This window comes from Cetorhinus maximus, chromosome 5 (assembly GCF_964194155.1).
Source record: "Cetorhinus maximus chromosome 5, sCetMax3.hap1.1, whole genome shotgun sequence".
In the NCBI taxonomy this organism is placed as follows: Eukaryota; Metazoa; Chordata; class Chondrichthyes; order Lamniformes; family Cetorhinidae; genus Cetorhinus; species Cetorhinus maximus.
This window is the reverse complement of record NC_135883.1, coordinates 18,318,562-18,335,430: the sequence shown is the minus strand read 5'-3', so window position 1 is coordinate 18,335,430 and position 16,869 is coordinate 18,318,562. Positions and strand designations below refer to the sequence as shown.

General features: G+C 41.6%; 1 protein-coding gene across 5 annotated transcripts in view; it reads left to right on the top strand.

The window, feature by feature from the left end:
- atad2b (ATPase family AAA domain containing 2B) overlaps positions 1-16,869 on the top strand; it is a 169,678-nt gene that overhangs the window by 73,523 nt on the left and 79,286 nt on the right. For all 5 annotated transcript variants that reach the window (XM_078541574.1, XM_078541576.1, XM_078541572.1 and 2 more), the window contains exon 11: positions 1,901-2,016. In XM_078541574.1, the coding sequence (XP_078397700.1) occupies positions 1,901-2,016 (116 nt within the window). The remainder of the gene's footprint in view (positions 1-1,900; positions 2,017-16,869) is intronic.

Sequence of the window (16,869 nt, the reverse complement as noted above, 5' to 3'; positions counted from 1 at the left end):
CGATGATAGTTGTCATGGTCATCATTACTGAGACTAGCTTTATATTCCAGAATTTATTAATTGAATTTAAATTCCACCAGCTGCCCCCCCCCGGTGGGATGTGAATCTATGCAACCCCCGCCCCAAGCATCAAACTGGGCCTTTGGATTACCACTACATCACCATCCCCCCCATATCCCAAAGATTAATGTCCCTCAGAAGATATTCCTCCTCATCTCAGTTTAATGTCTCTTTTCCTTTTTATATACTTGTAGAAGCTTTAACTTTTTTTTTAAACAGTGTCAGGATAAATGGGCCATTTTCAGGGTGACGGACTAACCAGTGTGGTGTCACAGGGATCAGTGCTGGGGCTTTAACTGTTTACAATCTATATTGATGACTTGGATGAAGAGACAGAGTATATTGTAGCCAAATTTGCTGCTGATACAAAAAAAGATGGAAAAGCAAGTTCTGCAGAGGAAACAAAGAGTCTACAAAGGGATATAAATAAGTGAAGTGTGTAGGCAAAAATTTGGCAGGTGGAGTATAATGAGGGAAAATGTGAGGTTATCCACTTTGGCGGGAAAAATAGAAAAGCAAATTATTATATAAATGGTGAGAGATTGCAGAATGCTGCAGTACAGAGGGATCTGTGTCCTTGCACATGAATCATAATAAGTTACCACGCAGGTACAACAAATAACTAGGAAGGCAAATGGAATGTTGGCCTTTATTACAAAGGGAATGGAGTATAAAAGCAGGGAAGGTTTGTTACAACTATAGGGCATTGGTGAGACCACATGTAGAGCACTGCATTCAATTTGGGTCTCCTTTTTTAAGGAGGGATATACTTGCAATGGAGGTAGTTCAGAGGAGATTCACCAGTTTGATTCCTGGAATGAAAGGATTGCCTTATGAAGAAATGTTGAGCAAGTTGGGCTGATACTCATTTGAGTTTAGAAGAATGAGAGGTGATCTTATTGAAACATAGACTCTGAGGTGGCTTGACATGATAGATGCTGGGAAGATGTTTCTGCTCTTGGGAGTTTAGAACTGGGGCACAGTTTCAGAATAAGGGATCTCACATTTGAGATGGAGATGAGGAGGAACCTCTTTGAGGATTGTGAATCTATGGTATTCTCTTCCTCAGAGAGCTGTAGAAGCAAAGTCATTTAAAGATATTCAAGGTAGAGTTATACAGAATCCTGAACTACACAGGGTCTTTGAGGGCAATGGGCAACAGGTAGAAAAGTAGAGTTGAGACCACGATAGATCAGACAAGATCTTATTGAATGGTGGAGAAGACACGAGGGTTTGAATGGCTTACCTCTCCTATTTCTTATGCCCTTATTATTTAAATTTGACTTGTCTTAATAGCACAGAAATAGAGATTGTGAAAAGTATCAGTCTCACCAAAATCAAGAAACATTTTTAACAGGAGAGTGAGCTGCCTTAAAGCCACCAGACAGGATGGACAGGCACGCTAATCATAGCCTTGTGTGTATTCTGTGGTTTAACTGACCACTCTGCTTGAGCAGGTTGAATGCACTTCCCCTCCCTTGCTGCCTTTATGTGCCCAACTGAGATAGCAGTTATATCATATGGGCAGAATCGATGTCTTTCCACTGTTTAGTGAACTGCATCACTGCTCCAGAGTTTTATAGTGATGGGGCAATCTATTTCCACATAAATAATTTGTTTTTGATTATTTGTGTGCATAGTTTGTTGGTTTGATTAATGATGCAATTTTATCTTAAAACTCTTTAAGTTGCCAGTTTAACACACATCATGTAGCCAACAGCAGCCATGTTATAGTTTATGTTGCATTTTTATTCATATACTATGGTTTACTTTTCAGTGAAGTAGTTCAAATCAAAACCTCTGAGCTGTTTGATAATCTTTGTGGACTTGGTTTTATTAGGTGCGGTTTGATAGTGTGGGAGGACTTAGCCAGCATATTCAAGCTCTCAAAGAAATGGTCGTTTTTCCTCTGCTGTATCCTGAAGTATTTGAGCGATTCAAGATTCAGCCACCAAGGTATGTACGTCTAAAGGAGCTAGGAATTGATAAACCTGACAAGTTGATATATTCATATACCAGTATGCATTGAAGTTTGCTAAAGTAACTTGCTAAATAAGCTGCATCATGCTTACATCAAATCTTGTAATAACCACCTTTCCCCACTTGGAGGCCTTTCCAGTATGGATCTGCTGGGAATTATGTGGGTATCCTGATTGACTCATAGGCATTTACAGCACAGAAGGAGGCCTTTCGGCCCATCATGTCCATGCCAGTCAACAAAGATCTGGCTACTCTAACACCATTTTTCAGCGCTTGGCTCATAGCCCTGGAGGCTATGGCAAACGCAAGTGAATATCTAAATACTTCTTAAATGTTACGAGAGTTTCTGACTCAACCACCCTTTCAGACAGTGAGTTCCAGACTCCCACCACCCTCTGGGTGAAAAAATTTCTTCTCAACTCCCCTCTTAGCGTTCTACCTCTTACCTTGAATCTATGACCCCTGGTTATTGACCCCTCTACTAATGGAAAAAGTGCCTTCCTATCCACCCTACGTATGCCCCTCACAATCTTATACACTTCTGTCAGGTCCCCTCTCAATCTCTGCTGCTCCAAGGAAAATTGTAAACATTTATGTTTGATCCCTGCTGGTCTTGTTTAAAGATCTGCATTGAATAGCAATTGTAGCGCATATTTCTCCTTCGTTTCACTGTCCATTTTTTTTGGATTACACCTTTGTGAAGCACCTTGGGAAACTTTTCCACAACGAAGAGGCAATATAAACTCAATTGTTGTTCTGGTAATCAACTGTTAACACTTTGTTTGAACACTCTTTTTCCACTGTAATCAAATATGTTTTTGCATTCTCCTTGTTGCACATGTTCTGTTTCAAAATTTTGGAAGCTGAATCATCTGTCATGCAGACTGCTGACATTGTGGCCCCACGAAAGCCATGGGCTACTCATCTTTTTGCTGTACACTTCTGCTGTGCAGTCTGCACTCCCTACTGTTTTTCGTTTATTGTTTCTCTGATGGAGTTAACTGTCCACTTCCACTGCTTTGTGAGACTTCTAATGCCACTGTTTGCGAGTGCTCATTGTTTATTTTGCCATCTATCTGTGGCTAGTTACTGGTCATGATTAAACTGCTGTAGCTGTCTTGTTTCAATTGTATATGAGAACTGTTTCTGTATTGTTTGTTGACTAATATTTCTACTTTCTGTTAACTTTACTGTCTTGCATTTCCCAAAACAAAATATTTCTAAACTAAAGTGATGATTTTAAATATGCCCATCTGCCAGAAATGGGATGGATGGATAATTAAAATTACGCAGGACACTTACCCTACAACATCACACTCTCTTCCTGCAATTTTCCATTTTAATCTGCCATTAGCTGATAGAAACGGCACTCTGGGGAAACTTAAGGGGTCCTTCCTTAAATATGCAATTGAGCTCCAATTTTTGGTGCCCCATGTAACTAGTGGGCAGAGTGGGAAACAGGTTGTAGCATTCTTGCCAGGTGAACCTAGTTAGAAGAGGAGTTTGGGCAGGTAAGTTTTCTAACTTAACTTTCCTTGTGGGACTTGGAGGAGTCCTCAGTGGAAGTCTTTTGTCACCCACTTTACATTCTCACTTGCCAGCTAACTGCAGTTCCTGCTGGCTTTGCACAGGCAGCTGACCAGTGACATGTGGATGGTCAGGAGTTAAAATCCCTTGAGCCTCATGGGTCAACATAACCAGCCTCTTTACATTCAAATAGGCTGATGTTCACAAATATATTATCCCTGATCTCTTTAATTTCGGCACAATGTCAGTTTCCACGTCTTTGCTGACGACACCCAGCTGTACCTCGTCAATTCTTGAATCTTCCACTCAGTTTAAATTGCCAGACTGCTTGTCCAACATCCGGCACAGGATGAGCAGAAAATTTCTCTCAATTAAATATTGGGAATTCCAGCAGCTTCGGTTCCCACAACAAACCCTAGCCATAAACTCCATCCTTGTCCCCGGCAACTCTGCGGCTGAACCAGACTGTTTGCCACCTTGGCGTCATGTTTGGCACCAAATTAAGTTTCCAACCACACCCACGTTATCGCTATGTTTACCTATTTTCATCTCTAACACCGCTTGATTCTACTCCTGCCTCAGCTCACCTGTTGTTGAAACCTTCATCCATGACTTTGTTACGTCGAGACTTGACTATTTTAACACACCTCTGGCCTGCCAACCACGTTCTACCCCCTATAAATTTGAGTTCATCCAAAACTCTGCCCCCCAAATTTCAACTCACACCATCACTCCTGTGCTCGCTGATCTACTGGCTCCCAGTTAAACAATGCCTTGATTTTAAAATTCTCATCCTTGTTTTCAAATCCCTCTCTGGCCTGACCCCTCATTATTTTTGAAATCACCTTCAGCCTATCAACCCTCTGCACTCCTCTAATCCTGACCTTTTAAGTCTTCGAAAGTACTGTCTAAACCCACGACCTTCGTGGATAGCATGTTTTTAGACGTGGTCACCCCACAGCTTACGGAAGTGCAGACAGAGAGCGAATGGATGACTATCAGTCAGAAGAAAGGTGTCAGGCAGATTGTCAGGAAATCCCCATCGAGCATCTCGCTCGAGAACCGTTTTTCTGTGTTGGAAAATGGTGAGAGTGATGGTCCCTCTGGGGAGCGCATCCACGCTCATGGCACTGAGAGTGGCTCAGCTGCACAGGGCAGGAGGAAAAAGAGGGGAAGAGCAATAGTGGTAGAAGACTTGATAGTAAGAGGAACAGAGGCATTTCTGCGGCCATAGATGTGACTCCAGGATGGTATGTTGCCTCCCTGGTGCCAGGCTCAAGGATGTTACTGAACGGCTGCAGGGCATTCTAAAGGGGGAGGGCAAGCAGACAGAGATCGTGGTACATATTGGTACCAATGACATAGGTAAAAAGAGTGATGAGGTCCTACAAGCAGAATTTAGGGAGCTAGGAAATAGATTAAAGAACAGGACCTCAAAGGTAGTAATCTCTGGATTACTTCCAGTGCCACACGTTAGTGAGTATAGAAATAGGAGGTTAGTCCAGATGAATGCGTGACTGGAGAGATGGCGCAAGAGGGAGGGCTTTAGATTTCTGGGACATTGGGACCGTTTCTGGGGGCGGTGGGACCTGTACAAGATGGACGGGTTGCACCTGAACCGGAATGGGACCAACAGCCTTGCGGGGAGGTTTGCTATTCTTGTTGGGGAGGGTTTAAACTAACTTGGCAGGGGGATGGGATCCTGAGAGGAGGTTCAGCAGGAGGAGATGCACAGCCCAAATTAGAAGAGAGAGCAAGTGAGTCTGGAAGGCATAGAAATTATAAGCCAGTTAAGGAACAAGGGAGTTTGACAAGGTTGGATGGTATTTATTTTAATGCAAGGAGTCTGACTAGTTAGACAGATGAGCTGAGGGCAAAAATTAACACATGGAAGTATGATGTCATTGCTGTCACAGAGACATGGTTGAGAGTGGGGCAGGATTGGCAGCTCAATATTCCAGGATATAGGGTCTTCAGGCAAGACAGGGAAGGAGGTAAAAGAGGAGGGGGTATCGCAATATTGATCAAGGAATCAATTACAGCAGTAAGGAGGGATGACATCTTAGAAGGCTCTTCAAATGAAGCCATATGGGTAGAACTGTAAAACAAAAAAGGAGCAATCACATTGCTGGGAGTGTACTATAGGCTCCCAAACAGTCAGAGAGAAATAGAAGAGCAGATATGTAGACAAATTTCAGAGAAATGTAAAAATAATAGGGTAGTAATAGTGGGGGATTTTAACTTCCCTAACATTAACTGGGTTAGTCACAGTGGGATAGCTTTAGAGGGAGCGGAATTCTTAAAATGCATCCAGGAGAGCTTCTTAAGCCAGTACATAGAAGGTCCTACAAGAGAGGGGGAGGTCCTGGACTTAATTTTAAGGAACGAAGCCGGGCAAGCGGTAGAGGAATCAGTGGGGGAGCATTTTACAGATAGTGATCATAACTCCGTTAGATTCAAGGTTGTTATGGAAAAAGACAAGGATGGGCAAGAAATCAGAGTTCTAAATTGGGGGAAGGCCGATTTGATAATATAAGATATGATTTGACCAGAGTGGACTGGGAGCAGTTACTTTTAGGTAAACCTGCATCAGAGCAGTGGGACTCGTTCAAGAAGGAAATAGGGAGAGTACAGGGCCAACATATTCCAGTAAAGACAAAGGGCGGGACCAACAAATCCAGGGAACTCTGGATGTCGAGGGACATATAGGCTTGGATACAGAGAAAAAGGGAGGCTTATGGCAGATGCTGAGGGCTCAAAACAGCAGAGGCCCTAGAGGAGTGTAGGGGGGAACTTAAAAAAGAACTTAGGAGAGCAAAAAGGGGGCATGAGAAAACATTGGCAGGTAAAATAAAGGAAAATCAAAAGTTATTTTACAAGTACATAAAGAGTAAGAGGATAACTAGGGAAAGAATAGGGCCCATTAAGGACCATCGTGGTAATTTGTGTGTGGAGCCGGAAGACATAGGTAGGGTTCTAAATGAATACTTTGTGTTGGTGTTCACAAGCAAGAGGGATGACGTGGGTATGGAAATCAGGCAGAAGGACTGTGATATAATTAAAGAAATTAGCATAGAAAGGGAGGAGGCTCTAAGTGGTTGACAGGCTTAAAAGTGGATAAATCTCCAGACCCAAATGAAATGTATCCCAGAGACAGGGATTAATCAAGGACAATCAGCATAGTTTTGTTATGGGGAGGTCATATCTGACCAATTTGATTGAATTTTTCGAAGAGGGGACCAGGCGTGTAGATGAGGGCAATGCATTTGACGTAGTCTACTTGGACTTCAGCAAGGCTTTTGATAAGGTCCCACATGGGAGACTGATAATGAAGGTAAGAGCTCAAGGAATCCAAGGCAATTTGGCAAATTGGATCCAGAATTGGCTGAGTGGCAGGAAGCGGAGGGTGATGGTCGAGGGGTGTTTTTGTGACTGGATGCCCGTGTCCAGTGGGGTTTCACAGGGATCTGTGTTGGGTCCTTTGCTGTTTGTGGTATATATAAATGATTTAGACTTGAATGTAGGAGGGTTGATCAGTAAGTTCGTGGATGACACGAAAATTGGTGGGGTGGTAAACAGTGAGGAGGATAGCCTTCGATTACAGGAAGATATAGATGGGCTGATCAGTGGCAAATGGAATTTAATCTGGATAAGTGTGAAATGATGCACTTGGGCAGGACAAACAAGGCACAGGAATACATGATGAATGGTAGGACCCTGGGAAGTACCGAGAATCAGAGGGACCTTGGTGTGCATGTCGACCAGTCCCTTAAAGCAGCGGGACAGGTAGATAAGGTGGTTAAGAAGGCATATGGGATACTTGCCTTTATTAGCCAAGGCATAGAATATAAGAGCAGGGAGGTTATGCTGGAACTGTATAAAACGCTGGCTAGGCCACAGCCAAAATATTATGTGCAGTTCTGGAATCCGCATTATAGGAAAAATGTGATTGCACTAGAGAGAGTACAGAGGAGATTTACCAGGATATTGCCTGGGCTGGAGAGTTTTAGTTTATGAGGAGAGATTGGATAGACTGAGGTTGGTTTCCCTGGAGCAGAGGAAATTGAGGGGGGACATGATTGAGATGTATAAAATTATGAGGGACATAGATAGGGTAGACAGAAAGGAACTTTTCCCCTTGGTGGAGGGATCAATAACCAGGGGGCATAGATTTAGGGTAAGGGGTAGGAGGTTTAGTGGGGATGTGAGGAAGAATTTTTTCACCCAGAGGGTGGTGGGAATCTGGAACTCTCTGCCTGAAAGGATGGTAGAGGCAAATACCCTCATAACATTTAAGAAGTATTTGGATATGCACTTGCGATGCCATGGCACACAAGGCTATGGGCCTAGTGCTGGAAATAGGATTAGAATAGTTAGGTACTTGTTTGACCATCGCAGACTCGATGGGCTGAAGGGCCTTTTTCTGTACTGTAGACTTCTATGACTCTATGACCTCTACCACCTAGAAGAACAAGGGCAGCAGATGCATGGGAACACCACCATCTGCAAGTTCCCCTCCATGTCGTACACCATTATGACTTGGAACTATATAACTGTTTCTACTGGGTCAAAATCCTAGAACTCCCTTTCTAACAGCACTGTGGGTGTACCTAGACCACATGACTGCAGCAGTTCAAGGAGGTAGCTCACCACCATCTTCTCGAGGGCAATTTGGGATGGGCAACAAATGCTGGCCTAGCCAGCGAAGCCCACATCCTGTGAAAGAATTGTTTAAAACCCTGATTTTAATTGCCCTCCCTAATCCTCTCCATCTATTTACTCCATTTTCCTCCTTTAAGACATTCTTTAAAACTTTCCTCATTGACCAAGCTTTTGTTCATCTGCCGTAATATTTCCTTAAGTGCCTCACTGTCATATTTTAATTTACAATGCCATTGTGAAATACCTTGGAACGTTTTATGTTAGCGGCACTATATAAATATAAGTTGTTGCTATGAGGCAATAATGGAGGTGGTGTGGTCTAAAAGTGTAGTATACGCAAATTTGAGTTTTTCTTTTGACCAAATGATTGGGGAAGGTGGTATACCACATACCAGGAAGTAAGTATCTGGCTTTAAATTTAATTCTTGCTCAATACTTTTCTGGTAAAGTGTGTTGCTTTTTTTGCTGTTCAGCTTTTCATCTTTGAGAATGTAATAAAATGTGAATTGCATTGAAGTTTTAAAAAAATGTAGCTGGACAGAAGATGAATGTTTTAATTAATTGAAGAGTGTGAAGAATTTTACGGAAAGTTTAAGTATGCTTAATGTAAGATTTTAAATATATTTTTGTTGAGAAGTTCAGGTCGGTTTGATTTTTGTCTAATTCTTCCCGTATCTCGATCTTTACATGTTTCATCACATTTCAATTTTTGTTTGAAAATTTTCAAAGCCTTTATTGATGCCTGTCTCAGAGGGTAAAAGTTCTATCAATATCTCTTCCCTTTCCAATCTATTGATAGATGTTTGTTTATGTAAATATTTAACTTAGACTTAATTTCTTTGATCTAGAATTCATCTGAATACTAATTGCAGTTCAATTTGTCTCTTCATAACTTAGATTTATATAGTACGTTTAGCATAATACATCCCAAGGCACTTTACAGGAGGGTTATAAGGCAAAATTTGATACCTGACCGAATAAGATAAGGGACAGATGTCCAAAAGCTTGATCAAAGAGGTAGTTTTTCAGGAGCATCTTAAAGGAGGAATGAGTGACAGAGAGATGGAAAGATTTAAAGAGCTTTGGGTCTTGGCAGCTGAAGGTACAGCCACTAATGGTGGAGCAATTTAAAAGCGGGATGTTCAACAGGGCAGAATTAGAGGAGCACAGATATCTTGGGGGGTTGTGAGACTGGAGAAGATTAGGGAGATGTGAGGGGTGGGGCCATGGAGGGATTTGATAATGAAGTTGAGAATTTTAAAATCAAGGTATTGCTTAACTGGATATGTTTAATATTATTAGAGTTCCAGTTAACTGGACTTCAGAAGTTTGAAATCAAAACCATACGATTCACACTATTTCTCAATAATATTTGTGATGCTTCACATAAAAAAATTAACCACCAAAGGTAATTTCTGGTGTTTCACTTTTCTGCAGTATATACTAGACAATTTGCGCCAGGGTGCCCAATTTATTCTTGTGCTGCTCGGAAATAAGGAGATGCCACGGCCTGTTGCTGAATGCTGGCACACCTGTTTTTTAAGCTAAAACATCTATTTTAATGCAAAAGAAGTTTACACAAAGAAAAGTATGCAGCTTCATTGTGAAATATTACTGCCATAGCCTCAATGGGCATTCATAAAAATATACAATATAAAAATTTGCGAACTTGAAATAGGACATATCCATCACAGCCTTTTGTATTGATGAACAACTAGAAGGTGTATTGGTCAGACCTAATTTTAACACCTTCATGTTTAAGAGGGTTGCTATTGGGTTATTTAAATGCGATTGACATGGTTGCTGCCTATTGAGTCATTGTCATTCAGCCCATCGACTCCATGCTGGTTCTCTGTAAAGCAACCCTGTCAGTCCCACTCCCCCACTGTATAGCCTGCAAGTCTATTTTTGTCAAGTGCCTATCGAATTTCATTTTGAAATCATTGATCATTTTCCTTCCACCACCCTTGTATGCAGCAAGTTCCAACTCATTACCACTTGCTACTTAAAAGTTCTTCCTTTGTATTCCCTTGGTATGTCTTGTCCAACACCTTAAATCTGTTCCCCTTAATCCTTGTGCTATCAGCTAATGGGAACAGCTTTTCTTTGTTCACCTTATCTAAACCTGTCATAATCTTGTACAGCTCTATCAGTCTCCCATGCTCCAAGAGGAATAGACCCAGTTTCTCCAACCTGACCTTGTAGCTAAGATTTCCTTGTCCCTGGAACCATTCGGGTAAACCACCTCTGCACCCTCTTGAAGACCCTCACATCCTTCCTAAAGCGTGGTGGCCAGAACTGGATACAATACTCTCGGTGTGTCCTATCCAGCACTTTGTATAAAGGTTCAGCATAACGTCCTGCTTTTGCAATAAATACCTGTTTGAAGGAATTTCCTCTGCTAACTCATCTTTCAATATGTCCTGCAACCTTCAAAGATATATGCACATGAATCCCCAGGGCCCTCTGTTCCTGTGTGTTCTTTAGAACTCCATTAACTCTATATTGCCTCTCCCTATCCCTTCTGCCAAAATGCATCACCTCGCTCTTTCTCAGTATTAATTTCGATCTGCCACTTGTCTGTGCGTTTTGCTAGGCTACCTATGTCCTGTTGCAGTCTGTTAATTTCATTCTCGCTGTTTGCCATACCTCCAAGTCTGGTATCGTCAGCGAATTTTGAAGTTTTACTCAAACCTCTCCGAGTGTCAGTTAATTTTTTCTCTGATCATTGTTTCTAAAATCTTGCCTAGCATTGATGTTAAGCTGACCGGCCTGTAGTTACTAGGAATGTTCTTGTATCTTTTCTTGAACAAGACTATCACATTTACCACTTTCCAGTCCTCTGGCACCTTCCCTGTTTCTAGAGACAATTAGAGAACTATTGCAGGCCATTCCACTATTTCCACTCCCACTTCCCTTAGCAACCTTGAATTCAAGTCTTTTGTACCAGGTGCCTTATCCACTTTAAGCATAGGCAGCCTTTCCAGTCCACTGTGCTATCAATTTTCACCCCATCCTTTACCTCTACCATCTCTGCTTGAACCTATATTTACCATATTATACTGATTGTAAGTGAGATTGAATTGATATTTAATATTAGTACAAAATCTCAATACTGTGGTTGCTGGAAATCTGAAATAATAACAGGAAACGCTGGAACTACTTAAATTAGGCAGCATCTGTGAAGATAGAACAAAGATCATCAGAAGTTTTCCATTTTGTGATTTAATACAGAACATTGTGCATGTTAAACAGTTCATCATAAAAAGTGGAAATAATCCCAATATCATTGTCAGTGTTGTCCCCTTGAGCGCTCTCTACTATCCCTCTAGACATGGAATCAGTTTGAGTGGAGATAAGAAATAGCAAAGGTTAGAAGTCACTTCTATGGGAGTAGTTTTTAGGCCCCCCTCACAATCACTACACTGTAGGACTGCATATAAGAGGAAGAAATAATGGTGGCTTGTAAGAAATTGTAGGTGATTTTAATCTTATGTATATTGGATGAATCAGATTGACAAAGGTAGCCTGGAAGATGAGTTCATAGATTGTATTTGGGACAATTTCTTAGAGCAGTATATTCTAGTGCAGGCTTGCAGGACAGATTGTGGCCCGCGAAGTCTCTGTTCAAAATTTCTGGTAAGACACGCAAGTGAAGTTGAAGATTCGGCAAAGGGCTGCTCCTCCAATCACAGGCCATTACACCAGCAGCAAAAGTGGGAGAGTATCAGCAGCACATGTCAAGAGAGATACAGCCTCTGATTGGATGAACAGTGATCACCTGCAGCAGTAAATGTGCTGGGGGGAGAGAGAGAATTTGAGGGGGAAGAAGAGAGAAGGTGCTGCAGGGCCTGGGGAGGGAGAAGATCAGGGTGGGGTGGGGTGCGGGGTGTCTGTTTGTGTGCACGTGCACACGCACGGTGTACTCCCAGTCTCAGGAGCCTCAGTCACCCTCACCCCAAACACCAACACACAGGGCAGGATTTCCCGGCCCTGCCTGCGGCTGGGATTGTCTGATCCCACTGAAAGTCTAAGTACTTTTGGCTGGGCCGCCGCAACCTCGCGTTGGGTCCCACCACAGCAGGCCTGGAAAATCCTGGCTATATTCTCACCCACTCTCAGTGGGTGAGGGTGAGTGGGTAAACATCCTGAGACTGGGAGAGAGATGGACACACACACACTCACCCTCTTACACTCTGAAGGTCATTTTTATTAATTACTTAAAAATGATCAATTTATTGCTTTGATGTTGCTTTATTTTTGCTCAGCAAGTGGTTTCTTTTCTTCATACTCAACTTCTTTTTGAAATTCATGTATCTTCCCAAAATCTGCTCATCAGCCGCTTGAGTGAGGGAAAAAAATGGAACTGTGGGCCTCACGCAAAAAAGATTGGACAAGCCTGTTCTAGGTGTCACCCAGGGAGCAGGCTGTTTAGACCTATTTTCTAGCCCCTCCCATTGGTGGGATCTTCCAGTCCCGCAGAAGTCAATGGACTTCTGAATGGCTCACTGCATTTTCTGCCCCCACCCACCCAAATGACAGGCTGGAAAATTCCGCCCGTAATGTGCATTGAGACAGGAATAATTAATGACTTTGTGGTAAGGGAGCCGCTAGGCAACAGTGATCATGACATGATGGAATTTCACATTCATTTTGAGTGCAAGAAGTGTAGGCCTCGGGCTAGTGTATTAAACTTAAATAAGGGCAATTAGAAGGGTATGGGGTCAGAGTTGGTTAAAGTGAACTGGGAAAACAGGTTAGAAGGCAGGACAGTAGAGAAGTAGCAGGTACTTGAGAAGATGTTTTACAATTTTCAGTAAAGATAAATTCCATTGAGAAGAAAGACTCTGAGAAGGATGCACCATCTGTGGCTAACTAAAGAAGTTAAGGATAATATCAAATTGGAGGAAAAAGTATACAATACTGTGAAGGCTAGTGATAGGTCTGAAGATTTGAAAGATTTTTGAAAGCAGCAAAGAATGGCAAAAAAAAAATGAGGGAGAAATTAGAGTATGAGAGAAAGCTAGCTAGAAGTATAAAAACAGATAAGAGTTTCTGCAAGCATTTAAAATGGAAAAGAGTAACTAAAGTGAGTGTTGCACCCTTAGAAGGTGAGTCTGGGGAATTAATAATAGAAAATAAGGAAGTGGCGGAAGTGTTGAACAGGTATTTTGTATATGTCTTCACTGTAGGAGACAAAAACATCCCATAAGGCCATAAAATGTAGGAGCAGAAGTAGGCCATTTGACCCATCAAGTCTGCTCTGCCATTCAATGAGATCATGGTTGAACTGATAATCCTCAACTCCACTTTCCTGCTTTGTTCCCATAATCCTTGATTCTCTTAGACAGATTTCTAATCTGTCTATCTCAGCCTTAAACATACTTAACGACTCGGCCTTTACAGCCCTCTGCGGTAAAGAATTCCACAGATTGACTACCCTTTGAGAGAAGAAATTCCTACTAATCTCTGCTTTAAATGGGCGCCCCCTTACTCTGAGATTATGCCCTCTGGTCCTAGACTCTCCCACAAGGGGAAACAACCTCTCAGCATCTACCCTGTCAAGCCCCCTAAGAATCTTATATGTTTCAATAAGGTCGCCTCTCATTCTTCTTGACTCCAATGAGTATAGGCCCAACCTAGTGACCTTCCCCAGACTGCCTCCAAAGCCATTATATCTTTCCTTAGATAAGGGGACCAAAACTGTTGTATTCTAGGTGTGGTCTAACCAGTGCCTTGTATAGTTTTAGCAAGACTTCCCTATTTTTATACTCCCCTTTGAAATTAAAGACCAACATTCCATTTGCCTTCCCTATTACCTGTCGAACTTCTATGTTACCTTTTTGGGATTGATGCACAAGGCCTCCCAAATCCCCCTCTACTGCAGCCTTCTGCAACCTTTCTCCATTTAAATAATATTCAGCTCCTCTAGTCTTCCTGCTAAAGTGCATAACCTCACATTTTCCCACATTATATTCCATCTGCCAAGTTTTTACCCATTCACTTAACCTGTCCATATTCCTCTGTAGACTCCTTGTGTCATCATGACTTGCCTTCCCACCTATTTGTGTTATCTGCAAAATTGGTGATGGTACATTCACTTCTCTCATCTAAGTCATTAATGTATATTGTAAATAATTGAGGCCCCGGCACTGATCCCTGTGGCACTCCACTAGTTACAGGTTGCCGTCCTGAAAATGCCCCCCTTATCCCAACTCTGTCTTCTATTAGTTAGCCAATCCTCTATCCATGCTAATATATACTACCCTCAACACCATGGGCTCTTATCTTATTAAGTAGCCTTGTGTACGGTACCTTATCGAATGTCTTTTGGAAATCCAAACATATTACATCTACTTGTTCTTCCCTTTATCTATCCTGCTTGTTACCTCTTCAAAGAATTCTAATAAATTTGTTAGGCATGACTTCCCCTTCATGAAGCCATGCTGACTCTGCTTGATTAGATTATGTATTTCTAAATGCTCCGCCGATACATCCTTTATTATAGACTCCAACATTTTCCCAATGGCAGATGTTAAGCTAACTGGCCTATAGTTACCTGTTTTTTGTCTCCCTTTTTGAATAAGGGAGGGAGACAAAATTGACCCACATCCTCTGGGACTTTTCCAGAATGTAAGGATTCTTGTAAGATTACTACCAGTGCATCCACTATCTCTGTAGCTACTTCCTTTAATATCCGAGGATGCAACCCAGCAGGTCCTGGTGACTTATTGGCCTTTAGCCTCTTTAGTTTCCCTAGTACTTTTTCTCTAGTGATAGTGATTGCATTTATTTCCTCCTCCCCCTCCCCTTTGCCTCTTGATATTTAGTATTTTTGGAATGCTATTAGTATCTTCTACAGTGAAGACTGAAGCAAAGTATTTATTCAACTCCTCTGCCATTTTCTGTTTCCCCATTATTATTTCCCCAGCCTCATTCTCTAAGGGGCCTATGTTCACTTTGGCCTATCTCTTCCTTTTTGTATATTTAATGAAGTTCTTACTGTCTGTTTTTATATTACTTGCTAGTTTACCCTCAAAGTTTATTTTCTCCCTCTGTATTTTTTTTCGTCATCTTTTGTTGGTTTTTAAAACTTTCCCAATCTTCTGGCTTACCACTAATCTTTGCCACATTGTATGTTTTTTTCTTTCAATTTGATATTGTCCTTAACTTGGTTAACCATGTTTGGTTTATTCCCTTCCTTGAATCCTTCTTCCTCACTGGGATATATCTTTGTTAAGAGCCATTAACTATTTTCTTAAACGTCTGCCATTGTTCATCAACTGTCTTTTCTGCCAAACTGCTTTCTCAGTCCGTTCTGCCCTAATTCCATTATAATTACCCTTATTTAAGTTTAACACAGCTATTTCCAACCCAAGTTTCTCACTCTTAAACTGAATACTATATTCTACCATATTATGGTCACTGTTTCCTAGGGGATCCTTTACTCTGAGATCATTTATTAAACCTGCCTCATTTCACATTACCAGATCCAAAATAGCCTGATCCTGGTTGGCTTCACAAACATATATTGTTCTAAGAAACTGCCCTGAATACACTCTTATGAATTCTTGCTCGTGTCTACCTCTGCCAATTTGTTTTTCCCAATCTACATGAAGATTAAAGTCACCCATGGTTAATGTACTGTCTTTTTTACATGCCCTCATTATCTCCTGATTTATTCTCTGTCCTACAGTATAGCTACTGTCAGAGGGCCTATAGACTACTCCAACCAGTGTCGTCTTCCCCCTGTTATTTCTTACCTCCACCCATATGGATGCTGGATCTTCCGATCCAAGATCCTTTCTTGCTATCATGCTTATTCCATCTCGTACTAACAAAGCTACCCCTCCACCCTTTCCTTCCTGCCTGTCCTTTCAAAAAGTCACATACCCCTGAATATTTACTTTCCAGCTTTGTGTCCCAAGAATACATGAAAATCAAGAGGTAAAAGGGAAGGGGGAAATTTAAAATAATCTCAGTCACTAGGGAACAGGTACTGAGAAAACTATTAAAACTAAAGGCTGACAAGTCCCCTGGCCCCTATGGCTTGCACCCTAGGGTCTTGAAAAAAGTGGATGAGAGATATTAAATGCATTGGTTTGTGGTTTTCCAAAATTCCCTAGGTTTTGGCCCCAGCGAATTGGAAAATTGCAAATGTAACGCCTCTATTCAAGAAAGAAGGAAGGCAGAAAGCAGGAAATTGTAGGCTAGTTAGCCTAACTTGTCATAAGGAAAATGCTAGAATCGATTATTAAGGAGGTAATAGTAGGAAATGTAGAAAATCATAATACAACGTGGTTTTTTGAAAGGGAAATTGTGTTTGACTAATTTATTAGAGTTCTTTGAGGAGGTAACAAGGTGGATAAAGGGGAACCTGTAGATGTGTGTTTGGATTTTCAAAAGGCATTCGATAAGGTGTTGAAAGTTACTACACAAAATAAGAGCTTGTGGTGTAGGGGGTAACATATTAGCATGGATAAAGGACTGGTTAGCTAACTGGAAGCAGAGAATGGAGGAAAATGGGTCTGTTTTGGGTTGACAGCCGGTTACTAGCAGAGTGGCAAGGATCAGTGCTGCGGCCTCAACCAATTACAATGACCTAGATGAAGGGACTGAATTTGGGGAGACGGTGGTGGT